Consider the following 12,402-nt stretch of genomic DNA (forward strand, 5'->3'; position numbering starts at 1 on the left):
GGGCGGTCACCATAGCTAAGATTTGGAAACAGCCTAGGTGCCCGTCAGCAGATGACTGGATCAGAAAACTGTGGTACATCTACACAATGGAATACTATGCTGCCATAAAAAAGAAGGAATTCTCATCATTTGCAGCAACCTGGGAGGAATTGGAGAACATTATGTTAAGTGAAATAAGTCAGTCAATGAAAGAAAAATACCACATGATCTCACTCATTTATGGATAATAAAGAACATTATAAACTTGAACAAAAAGATAGATACAGAGACAGTAAAGCATCAAACAGACTGTCAAATTACAAGGGGAAGGTTAGGGAGAGGTGGGGGAGATAAGAGATCAATCAAAGGACTTGTATGCATGCATATAAGCATAACCAATGGATGCAAAACTCTGGGGGGTGGGGGCATATATGGGAGTGGGGTGTGGGGGGGGCAATGGTAAGATATGTACTCATATAATACCTTAATAAAAAAATTGGGAAAAAAAAATTAAAGGGGCGGGATATGGAGAGGGGTGGGGAAGGTATCCTTCTGAGAAGTGAAGTGTCTGTAAAAGGTGTGCCCAGGTCTGCTGAAGGGACCCTGGTCCTTAGTGCACAGGGAGCAATAAGGTGCTGGTCACTTATAATCAAGGGCTCATTTCAATGGCAGAGTCTCCTAAGGCTTATAAAGCAGGGAAAGTATGAAGATGTAAGACTTCAACTGTCCCTTGAGCACAAAGCCGGCATTTCTGGGCTGTGGGCTCTTCAGGATGAACGTGCCGGCCCAGGCTGTGGCTGCTGACGTGGACGGCGCTGGGCCGTGAGGACCGGGTTTGCTCTCCGCGCTCCCCTGGTAAGGGCTGCCCCTCACGGTCAGTGGTTTCCTCAAGTTGAGATGAAGTTTGAAAATTGACTGTATTTGACAAAACTTGATAATCATGCTATTTCCCCCCCCCCCCCCAAAAAAAAAATAATCTACTCGCGTCGCTGCCCCGCCGTCTGGCCCCAGCGGACCCACGACCCGCGACCCGCTACCCACCAATCTCCCCTGCACCCGGTGCACCATGTCGGGTTCCTCCGGCGGCACTGCTATGGAGACAGTGGTTCCGCAGCTCCGCTGGAGGCCGGGCTCACCGGGAGGAGGTTTGCCAGGCAGCTGCAGGCGTGAAACAATTCTGTCTGCAGAATGCTCAGCGTGACCTGCTGACGGGAGTGTCTTCCCGTACCAATCCCTTCCGACCCCAGAAAGCGTGCTCCTTCCTGTAGCGAGATGAATTGTGAAGGTGTTCTAAACCACCGTTCCTGAACCGGTGAATATTCAGAGAGCGCTAAATCTGAAGCCTGTACACAGAGTTTACCCTACAACATGTGCCATACTATACAGACTTCTGCTTTTGTCAGCCCTTAACATCTGCCTCTCTGAATTTTCATGAATTTCTATTTCACAAGAATGATTACTTTATATACACCGGCAGCAGCATACAAATAAAATACTTAGTGTAAAAAACAATCTAACAAATGATCAGAAGCACAACCCATCACATGTGGAAAACATCCTTCAAACTCTCCAAAGATCCTTCGGTAAATGAGAGCTTACGGCCATGCCGACGACACGTGTGGACGGTGGCTCCGAATTCCGTCTTTTTTTTTTTTTAAATATATATTTTATTGATTTTTTACAGAGAGGAAGAGAGAGGGATAGAGTTAGAAACATCGATGAGAGAGAAACATCGATCAGCTGCCTCTTGCACACACCCTACTGGGGATGTGCCCGCAACCAAGGTACATGCCCTTGACCGGAATCGAACCTGGGACCCTTGAGTCCGCAGGCCGACGCTCTATCCACTGAGCCAAACCGGTTTCGGCCGAATTCCGTCTTATGTTTTGGTGGCACAGAGACCAGAGAGGTAAGCATTTGTGTTCAGGTGGTAACGCCGGGACAGGCCAGGCGCAGCCCTGCGTGGGCCAGTCCGCGGCAGCCAGGGTTTTCTGTCTGTGGTGCTAATCTCTCAGCTCCCACCGGACAGCTGGCATTTCAAAGGCAAGTAATTGAGTCACACTGTGCTGGGCGTTTTCTCCCTTTTCCAGGCCAGTTTGAAGAAGGAACACATTTCTCTTCCCCCGGGTATAACTAAGACCTCAGAGGTGCTGTCTCCCCGCCCCCCGACAGACTTAACCAAATCGGCTCCCTCCCAGCCCTCGGTGAGCTGGGCCGAGGAGGACTGGCAGAGCCCACCCCGGAGCTGCCGCCGGCACAGGGTTCTCCTGGGCTCGGGCTTCCTTACTTCTCACCTCCCCACCCCCTTTGACAGCCCTCCTTCTAACTGTGAACGGTCCAGACGATCTTGCTGGAGCTCCTACCATGGGCTCCATTTGCTCCTGGAGCAGTCAGACCTCTCCAGCCCCTCCCGAGGACGGCTCCTGTCTGGGCAGCCGCAGCCTCTGGCTGCCCGTTCTCCCCAGCTGAGCTCACGCAGGCTCTGCGGGCTCCCGTGCAAACAGCTCAAGACAGCCATTGGCAGAGTTAGGACGCGGACACTTTTGATTTTCAACCCTGTCTCTCCTAAACCATTCTGCAGTCCCTCTATCAGTGAATGAGTGTTTCAGTCTAGTTCATTTTCCTGTCCTGCTCCTACAATTTAAGACACATTTTTTATGGTACTTTGTGTTACACGCTGTTTTCATGAACAGCAATCCATCCATGAGGTGGGTCTCATTGTCTCTATTTGATTCTAGCGGAGCCTGGGGCTCAGGGTGGCTCGGTGCCCGGCTGGCAGGTCCTCAGGAGGCTCTGCGTGTGGCCCAGCATCAGCAGGGTCACACTCAGGCCTTCCCAGACCTATGTACCCGAACCTCTGGGGTGAGGCCCAGTGATGTGTGTGTGTGTGTGTGTGTGTGTGTGTGTGTTAATTAAAATTAAAAATTTTTTCAATTACAGTCGACATTCGATAGCAATCTGTGTTTTAACCAGGCCCTGGGGATTCTGACATACACTCAGGTGCAAAAACCACTACCTCAGGCTCCGTGTGGGTCACCCAGGAATTTGTTAGATTAAAAAATAAAAACAAAACTTGGATGCACTTTGGAGTCTTCTCCAAAACCCTCCCAACTTCTCACTCTGACTTGAGAGGAAGTGACTTTCATCCTAAAACAGAAGTGGCCACAGGCCGAGGGCTGTTGTCAGATGCGTTTGCCTTTGGTGTCTTGCAGGCCACGCCCCAGAGGAGGAGGGGAGGAAGGGGCCCTCGCTGTTCCACAGGGCGGTCAGCGATCAGTTCCCAGGTAACTAGCTACACCCAGGGGGCGTGTCTGTTGGCCTTTCATGGTATTTTGAGGGAATAGAAGTCAGCACACCTTTAATTCCAGGCATTTGACCACCTTCAAAAAAGATGCTACTTTTGTGTTGTTTCTGCACAGCCAGGCCCGTGCATACCATGGGCATCACCTTGCGAGCCCTGCCAGGACAGGGCACTAGGCTCCCTAACGACAGGAAGGATGGCGTGCCGCCATGAGCCTAGTCCCGGGATTACCTGAGCCTGGGCCCAGTCAGCGTGGGTAGGAACCTGCCCATCATGGCTACGTGTTGGGACCAAGACCAGTATACTCTCTCCTCATAGCCACCGCTATCAAAAGTATACCTGGTGTCATTCCCTAACTGAGGGAAGAAATGCTAAATTGTTGCAACATAGTCCGTCCTGTTCCCCGGTGCCACTGCCTCCTGACAGGGCAGAGATGCAGGGGAGCGGAGCAGCCAGTTTTCTCCCCAGGCCCGTCCAGGCCCTGGCCAGCACCTCCTGCCACATCCCTGTGCCCCGTTCCCCTGAGTCCGTTTCCCTTTTTGGTCATACTCCAAATGTGTCCCCGGTGTGGGCTGGGTGTCTTCCTTTGAGGTCTAGCTAAGATTGCCGTGTACTCCCAAGTCCACACTCGCCACCCTCGGGGTTCCTGCAAGTCCCTGGGGCTGTAGGCGCTCAGGGTCACCGCGGGATCACACTTGCCTTATGTCACAAAGTCCCCCAGACCCGCTCACGCGAGGCAGCCACGCTGCGAGAACCCCCTGCAGCTGGAGCGGAGCAGGAGGGCACGGGAGGCTGTGTCACGGTCCTGGGAAAAGCTGCAAACAGAACACCTGGCTCTACTGTCCTTAAAAGCATGTCCCTCAGCTGAGCTGCTGCCCCTCCCTCAGCTGAGCCCTCCCCTCTCCCCCCACTTCCCACAATCTGGTGTGGAACCTGAGGGTCTCCACCTCCACCACCAAAGAGCTCCCGGATGAGTTTCCTGACAAAGCCAGTTCCTTCTCCCAGGGGTTTGCTGGAGCTGCAGGTGTCCCTGCGCCCGCGCGGGCGTCTGCTGGCTCGCCACGTGTCTTCCCCTGTAGACGCTCGGAACAGGACGGTGCCGTGCTTGCAGCTCCTGCGCTTCCTCCAGAGGAACACCGTCATCGTCATCGGCTCGGTGGCGGGCATCCTCGCGACCACAGTGCTGCTGCTGCTCATGCTGACCATACTCAACAGGAAGAAGCAGGCCCTGTGAGTGGCTCTTCTTCCCACCTCCCTTCCCCAAAGGCCTGGTGTTGGTCCCAGGGTTGCCCGGAGCTCCCTGCTGAGCCTGGATTGGGAGGAGGGCAGGGCTCCAGGCCTGGTGGCCATCGGCATCTCCTGGCACGCTTCGCAAGAGCACAGGTAACTCGGCTGTCGGGTTTGTGTTTTATTTATTGTTATTATTATTTTTAAATATTTTTATTGCTTTCAGAGAAGAAGGGAGAGGGAGAGAGAGAGAGAGAAACAACAATGATGAGAGAGAATCACTGATCGGCTGCCTCCTGCATGCCCCACACTGGGATTGAGTCTGCAACCCAGGTATGTGCCCCAACTGGGAATCGAACCGTGACCTCCTTGTTCAGAGGTTGATGCTCAACCACTGAACCACGCCAGCTGGGCACAAATTTTTTTGTTTGTTAATCCTCACCCGAGGATATTTTTTCCATTGATTTTTTTTTTATAGACAGAGAAACATAGATGTGAGAGAGGCACATTGATTGGCTGCCTCCCACACACACCCCGACCCAGGCTGGGTATAGAGCATGCAACCACAGTATGTGCCCTCGACCGGAAATGAACCCGGGACCCTTTAGTCTGAGGGTCTGTGCTCTATCCATTGAGCCACACTGGCCGGGGCTCAGCTGTCGGCGTTTAGGCACTGCCCTGCAGGCTCTGATCACAGCCAGGTTTCGGGCTCCAGCCTGGGCCCTGCTGCCCTCTACTGGCCACACCTACTGGCATGTGAGGGCCGCTGAGAGGGGATGGCGCAGCCTCTGCCTGGAAGAGCAGCAGTAGGATGGGAAGTGGAAAGGAGGGACCAGCACGGCAGGAGGGCGGAGGGGTGAGGCTGGGGAGGAGATGGCAGCAGGGTCTTCCTACCGGACAGCAGCTGGCCTTCGGATATGGAAAGACAGCTCTATTGGTTGGTGAACCCCCTCCCCAGAACCGCCTGCAGACTGCCCAGTCTTCCCCCTGGTCCTGCAAGAGGGGGTCAATGCCTGGTGGGCGGGGCCCTCTGCTGGGCAGTGCCTGCCTGTATCAGTCATTAGATGCTTTGATTACCCCCCTGGATGGGGGCTCGGGGCCCAGTGGGTCTGCCACGAGCAGGCTAGGAAGGAAATCCTGTACAAGATTATGCAAATGCAGCAATCGTGCCTCGTTCTCATCCCTCGGGACACACATTCCTGATCACAGGCAGAGGGCTCCCTGCAGGCCCCGCCTGACTGCTGGGTGCTCAGCTGGTCCACAGCATAAGGAGGGCTGGTGTGGTGTCCCGGGCGGGGCAACACAGGCAGGCCAGCCACCACCTCACAGCCGGCTTCCTGCTCTGGGACAGCAATGGGCCTTGGAGCACACGGGAGCCGGGACGGGGCAGGAGTTAGCGACAGAAGATTGGAAGAGCTGGAAACCAGCTTGGCCCACTCCCCAGTTCTGATGAGGGCTCATCCATCGGATTCGCCATTTCCCTCCCGTGTCTATTGGGACCAAGAAGAAGGGGCCGAGACGGGTGCTACTTCCCCCAGAGACCCACAGTGATGTGGGGGCCTGAGCCTGAGCGGGGAGCACTGGGGGGAGGGGCTGGGGCAGAGGGAGGGCAACCTCGCCCTCGGGGAGCGCACGGTAGGACCTCCCACTGGCACGCTTCCAGTGCGGTTTTGTGTTGTTTCAGCTATCCGCCGGCAAACATGACGTATAACATCTTCATAATGAGCGGAAAGACCTGGTGGCAAAAGTCTCAAGAAAAGAACCCCAGGAGCAGCGCGGGGCGGCAGAAGCAGCTGAACAGCGACTCCCGCGCCTAGGCTGGAGCAGACACCCGGACTCCCGCCGTGAGGGGGGCTCTCCGAACACTTACTTCCCAGCCAAGTGCCCCACCCCAGGTGCCGGGGTGCAGTGGCGCTGGGACCGGGGCAGGGCACTCCGGTGTTTACCCGAAGACAAAGCTGGCAAACACCGTTTCTTGATTCATTGATTCAGTCCTTTGTCAGACAGACAGTAACTGAACACCTCGTACCTAGCCGACATCAAAGTACCCGAGGCCACAAAGGCATTGGAGTCAGGGCCGCTGTCGGAGATGGCAGCGGCTGGCTGAACTCCTGTGGGCGGCGAGGTCTCTGGGTGCTGGATGTGGCAGGAGCCAGGAGCGCTGTCCTGTGGGCCCCAGAACACGGAGGGCGGCAGGGTCAGAAGGTCCCAGCGCTGTCACGGCAGCCGCAGGAGGACCTGCCCGCCCAAGACACACCGGGGGCGAGGGGGTGGGGTGGAGGGAGGGAGTTGGCCGGGAATGGGGGGAGATGATGAGGTGGGGAGGGGAGGGGTGGAGGGAGAGGAGAGCAGAGGGAGGAGGGCTGGGATAATGGTGCTGGGCTGGAGCAGGGCTGGGAAGAAGGAAGTGGGGGTGGGGAGGAGGAGGGAAGGTCTGGGTGTGGGAGAGAAGAGCAATGCTGAGAAGAAAATGGAGGAGGAGGGAATGGTGTGGTGGGGGCAGATTTGAAGGGAGGAGGGGCAGGAGCAATGGGCGGAAGGATTAGGAGGGAAGAAGGGTGGAAACTGGGTGGACACCAGGGGGAGCCCTCTCCCCATTCAGCACCAAAGCGGCTGTTCTTCAGTGAGCGCTGGTCCCACTCAAGCATTTATCAGCACCTCCCGGTGCCAGACGCGTGCCCTGGTGGCCAATACACCCACGCCCCGGCCTCCAGAGCTCCCCGATGGACCTGTGTGGGCCTGCCGGGGCCTCTGCGATCACCCTCACAGTGAGGGCAGCACGGAGCCCCATTTCACTGAGAAGGAAGGGCAAGCGCTCCAAGAGAGCGGCTGCCCCTCGTCCCCGGGCTCCGCCCCTCGTCCCCGGGCTCCGCCCCTCGTCCCCGGGCTCCGCCCCTCGTCCCCGGGCTCCGCCCCTCGTCCCCGGGCTCCGCCCCTCGTCCCCGGGCTCCGCCCCTCGTCCCCGGGCTCCGCCCCTCGTCCCCGGGCTCCGCCCCTCGGGTCCCGGGCTCCGCCCCTCGTCCCCGGGCTCCGCCCCTCGGGTCCCGGGCTCCGCCCCTCGGGTCCCGGGCTCCGCCCCTCGGGTCCCGGGCTCCGCCCCTCGGGTCCCGGGCTCCGCCCCTCGGGTCCCGGGCTCCGCCCCTCGGGTCCCGGGCTCCGCCCCTCGGGTCCCGGGCTCCTACATGCCGCTGCTCCAGGAGGGAGAGGCGGGGCCTGGAGTGTGAGTGCCCACCTGGCGTCTGACTACCCAGACCCCACAACCCAGGCACGGCCCCTGGGAAGCTGGGCCCAAGCCGGACTCCTTGGCCTCCTCTGGGCCTCAGTCTCCCCATCCTGGCCATGGGGTAGGAATTTACCTCCTTTGCAGGGCTGCTGGTTTATGGGCCACTTGCTATGTGCCTGGCACTGTTCCCTGGGCTGGGGGCTGGGGATGCCACGGGGAGAGACTGGTCCAGCGCCTTCCTGACGGCAGGTTGCTGGCGTCCTCCTGAACTCAGGGCTTGCGTATACAGCAGGCACACAGCAAATACCAGATTTCCCCCAGGACCCCAGACCTGAGAGTCAGCCCACCTCCTGTTGGCCCCCGCCCCTGCTTAGGCTTCCATTTGAGGAACAAGTGGGGTCAGCAGCCTCCGGCCTGTGCCAGCAGTCAGCCATCGCCCGCAGGCCCCCGCAGCCTGCCCTCAGCTGTCTTCCGTGTCCCCCTTTCTCTGTCGGAGAAGGGGCCCCTCTCTCTCAGTGTGCCCTCACTCCAAGGTTCCACCCTCGGTCCAGCAGCCTGTCCCTGGCGGGTGCGAGGGATTGCAGGGCCCAGCGTTGTGGAGGCTCTGGATCCCTTTGAGCCAGGCGAGTCCAGGCTCTGCCACTCACTAGCTGTGAAACCTCAAGCCTCAATTTCTCTATCTGTAAAATGGGGCCAGCCTACTCCGTGGACTGTCGTGAGCATTAAATGCACCTTTGCTCAGGCCACGAGAAGCCGTGTTGACTATTGATGAACAAATAAATTGTAGCTGCTGTGACTATTCTGTAAAGCTTTGGCTCTTTGCCTGCCCAGCCTTCTTCCCCCTCCTTCCAGCCATAGTCTGACTTCCTGGGGTTCTCAGGATAGTGTGGTGGGCACGTGACCTGGTCCCAAGCCGCTCTCACACCCATCGCTGGCTCAGCCAGTGAGCTGCTTGGGGCTCTCGCTGGGCATACTTAGAGAGAGATTCTTGCTCCTTGAGTGGGATTTGAAGCTGAGTCACTACTTTGGACCCCAGGGAGGAAAGCTGTCTGAGAGGGAAGTCAACAGGCGGCGTTAGGAAAAGCTTGTGCAGGGTCCACAACCGCGGGGCTTCTCCTCCACCCCTGCCACATCCCCTGAACACTATTGCGCACAGGGGCCATCCCAGGAACAAGACACTCCCACCTCCCCGAGGTCACGGTCCTGCCCCAGGGCCTTTGCACTTGCTGGTCCCTCTGCCTGGAATGCTCTCCCCCCAGTATCTCCAATGTCCCCCCCCCCCCCCCGCACCTCCTGCAAGTCTTTACTCACAGGTTATCCCCTCAGTGAGGCTGACCCTCTGCTCCAAACCACATGCCCACACAGCTCTTCTGGTTTGTTTTACTCCTCGGCACTTGAAACTACCCGGTATATTTCTCAGAACGGCCGTTTATTTGGCGTCTTCTCTCCCTCCTCGCCTGGAATGCCAGCTCCACCAGGGATGCATCTGTCTTGTTCACAGCAGACCCCTGCTGCGTAGAGCAGAGCTGGCCCGAGGCGGGGCTCAGTGTTGGATAACAGGCGGCCCCCAAAGGACTGTCTGAAGAGGTGACGCTGCCACTGTGGTTTGAGTGTGTAAGGAGCCAGCCATTGGATGGCCCCAGGGGAGGGCCCGGAGCGTGGCTGCTGTGGACAATGGATTCTCTTCTGATTTAAACCAAGGTGGATGAAAAATTGGTGTGAGGTGGGGGCGGGGCTGTCACTTTCAGCCTTTAAGCTCCTACTTAGCCTTAGACGGATGCAGAACTTGAGAGCTGCCCCTGGAGGGCGCAAGGGAGTCCTGTAGCTGCCCTTGGCCGTGCACTCACGAGCACACTGTAAAACAGGGGGAAATCCAGGCCCTGGTCAAGCGGTTTGGAGAGCCGTCCCGCACACCCAAATGTGGGTTCGATTTCTGGCCAGGGCACATACCCAGGTTGTGGGGGGGGGGGTGTGTATGGGAGGCAACTGATCTCTCTCTCTCTCTCTCTCTCTCTCTCTCTCTCTCTCTCTCTCTCAAAATCAGTAAGAACATATCCTCGAGTGAGGATTTTAAAAAAAAACGGGGGTGGGGGGGGGGGTGGGAATCCAGGAATGCTTGTGATGGTGAGGCAGCAGTGGTGGGTACTTGCTCCGAGGCCTGTTTCCATGTTCGCCGTGGCCTGTGAGGCGGGCGCCATTTCCTAAGTGAGAAGCTAAGACACCGAGAGCTCGAGTGACTTGCTCGAGGTCCCTGCGCTCTAATGGCAGAACCAGAAAAGAACAAGAGAAAAGCCCCAATGTCTGACCACTCAGAGGAAAGGCAGGTGACTGCACGGCTGAAGACCCCAGGCGGGAAGGACTGAGGGGGGGCCCTTGGGGCAGGGGCTGCCCTCCCGTGGGGGAGGCGGGGCTGAGGGGTGAGCCCTCTCCCCAGCCCACCGGCTGCAGGTCTCCACGGCAGTGTCTGGTGTCTTTTAACCCTGGAACCAAATCTGGCCTGCACACAGGTGAAGCGGACACCAATCCCCACCCGCCCAGTCAGAGGCTCGGAGGGCTTCCTGGAGGAAGCCACTTTAATCCGAGACCTGGAGGAGGAGTCGGGGGTAGAAGCGGTGGGTGGAGAGAGTTCAGGCTGGGACACGTGTGGGCGGAGGCCTGGGGGTGTAAGGGTGAGCAATCAACTTCCTCCGAGGCTCTTTGCCTGTCTGGAGTGAATATTTACCGAAACCCACCGGGGCGAATGCACCACAGCTTTCCCAGCCCACGTTTCCACCCGTTTGCTCTTTCCCCTGAACGTTCACAAGCCACACCCACCTGTCTCCCCCACTCTGGCCCAGGAGCGGCCTTATCTGCAGGCCCATCTCAGACTGTCGGGGGCCAGGCAGCATCAGCAGGCGCCCGAGCCTGGAGGGGGCTCCAGGGCCACTGAGCCAATGCCTCCCAGACAGGGGGAGCCCCCTTCTCAGGCCTGACGACCCAGGACCGGAAGCCCCAACCTGCTGCCCCGCGGGCGCCCCACCCACATGGAGCCGCTCACCGTCCAGGTCTCCGGTGTCCAGCTCACAGGGAGCTGTTTTGCAATCAAGGTTTCCCCTCCTCTGTCCACCGAGGTTGCTCCCACGCCGCCTGCCGCTTGGCGTCTGGAAAGTCACCTCGCTGGGCCTCACTTAGCTTATCTGGAAAAACTGGTGAAATTGTGAACTGCTTGCAGCATTGTGAAGCGCATAGGCAAGCATGTCAAACTAGTGGCCGTGGCCGGTGGGCTGGGAGTTTGACCTGCTTGGGTGGGGGGGGGGGGGGGGGGGGCGGGGTTCTGCTGCGATTCCCCCGCTTAGCCTGCTGGGCATCCTTCTCCCTGCACCCCGGGAAGGGGGGCCAGTGTGGAAACAATTTTTTCTGCATCCTGAGTTTCAGGTGCCTGTGGGAAAGGGGGGGCTTCCAACAAAACACATTCATTTGGGGACTCTACACAGGGGAAAGTAGCCCAGCCGGGAGCCCAGAAAACAGATGTCCTGCTTGAACGGGAGGGTCGGCGAGCTGGGGGGCAGCAGGATGAGGGGGGAGGGTGCTCCGGAGGGCAGATCTGGGTCAGCACGGAGGAAACTTCGTCAGGCAGGTTGGGGAGCTGAACTCTTACCCAGCGGCAGGACCCAGAGAAGAAAGATTCTTGGGGTCTCAGCAGTGGGCCTACGACAGCCCCACGGGTCCGAGAGGGCCTGCAGAGGCCATGGGGCGCCGCACGGAGAGCGGGGTGAAGGAGGCTAAGCCCAGGCTCTGCAGGGGGGGCTCCGAAGGCTGAGGGAGCAGCTGTGAGGTGTGGCCACCTGGTCAGCCAGCGCCCATGGGTGGGGGGGAGTGTGAGGGGGGAAGGAAAGAGGACGAGGAAGTGGTTGTGGCCAGAACAGGAGGTGGTGATCAGCGTGCAGCGTGAGGGAGAGGTCCCAGGTGGGCCGGGCGGGCCTGGGTGGGCACGGGGACTCGCAGCCCCTGTGTCCTGATATGACTGACATGATCCCTCTCAGAATCCTTCCCGACACGCCCCAGGCTGCGGAGGCTCCTCTGGGGATGCACGGTGCCCAGGCTTCTGCTCCCAGCGCATCTCCCTGGGGGCTCCCCTGTGAGCCCTGGAGGGCAGGGACGCCTGTGTGCCGACGCCTGTGGCGCCGGGCATGGGGTGCTCCGAACCTCTGAGGTGGGGACCTGCTTAGTAGGTTTCCCCTCTCTGTCTTTAACCTGCCCGTGGAATAAACAAATCAATCTTACCGGCAGCTCAGCCAGAGGGAGCCCGGGTCCGCGCCCCCTTGGGAGGGGAAAGTGGGGCATTCTAGTTTCCAGTGAGTCCTGGGGATCCCCCTCCCACTGCTACTGTCCCACCCCCCATTCGGGGACACTCAGTTCCCCTCCGCCCCCAGGTTAGGGGGTGCTGTTGGAAGCATCATTCCTGCATAACCTGGACTGCAGGCAGGCCCAGTTCCTCTCTAGCTGGGGGCGGGGGGCGTGCTGGTGGCCCCGGAAATGCCCTCTGCCCGCCAGCAGCATGTGGCCTACAACTTTCCTTGAACGCAGCACTTTGTGACTTAGACGTAAGCTTCAAACGCAGCCTCTTTCCTGTCTTTGCATCAAGGAAATAGGCCGAGTTTCAGAGTAAGCCGCTGCTCAGGGAGCACCAGCC

The 12,402-nt window shown here is 58.6% G+C and overlaps 1 protein-coding gene across 1 annotated transcript in view; it reads left to right on the plus strand.

Annotated features, from left to right (window-relative positions):
* LOC307111968 (uncharacterized protein C2orf92) overlaps nt 1-6,324 on the plus strand; it is a gene marked incomplete at both ends in the record, with an annotated part of 22,133 nt that extends 15,809 nt beyond the window's left edge. The window contains 3 exons of the mRNA XM_079792237.1: nt 3,192-3,263; nt 4,360-4,510; nt 6,192-6,324. Coding sequence (XP_079648363.1) covers nt 3,192-3,263; nt 4,360-4,510; nt 6,192-6,324 — 356 coding nt within the window. The remainder of the gene's footprint in view (nt 1-3,191; nt 3,264-4,359; nt 4,511-6,191) is intronic.
* Between the last annotated feature and the right edge of the window lie 6,078 nt (nt 6,325-12,402).

Source organism: Cnephaeus nilssonii (genome assembly GCF_951640355.1).
Source record: "Cnephaeus nilssonii genome assembly, chromosome: 15".
NCBI lineage: Eukaryota > Metazoa > Chordata > Mammalia > Chiroptera > Vespertilionidae > Cnephaeus > Cnephaeus nilssonii.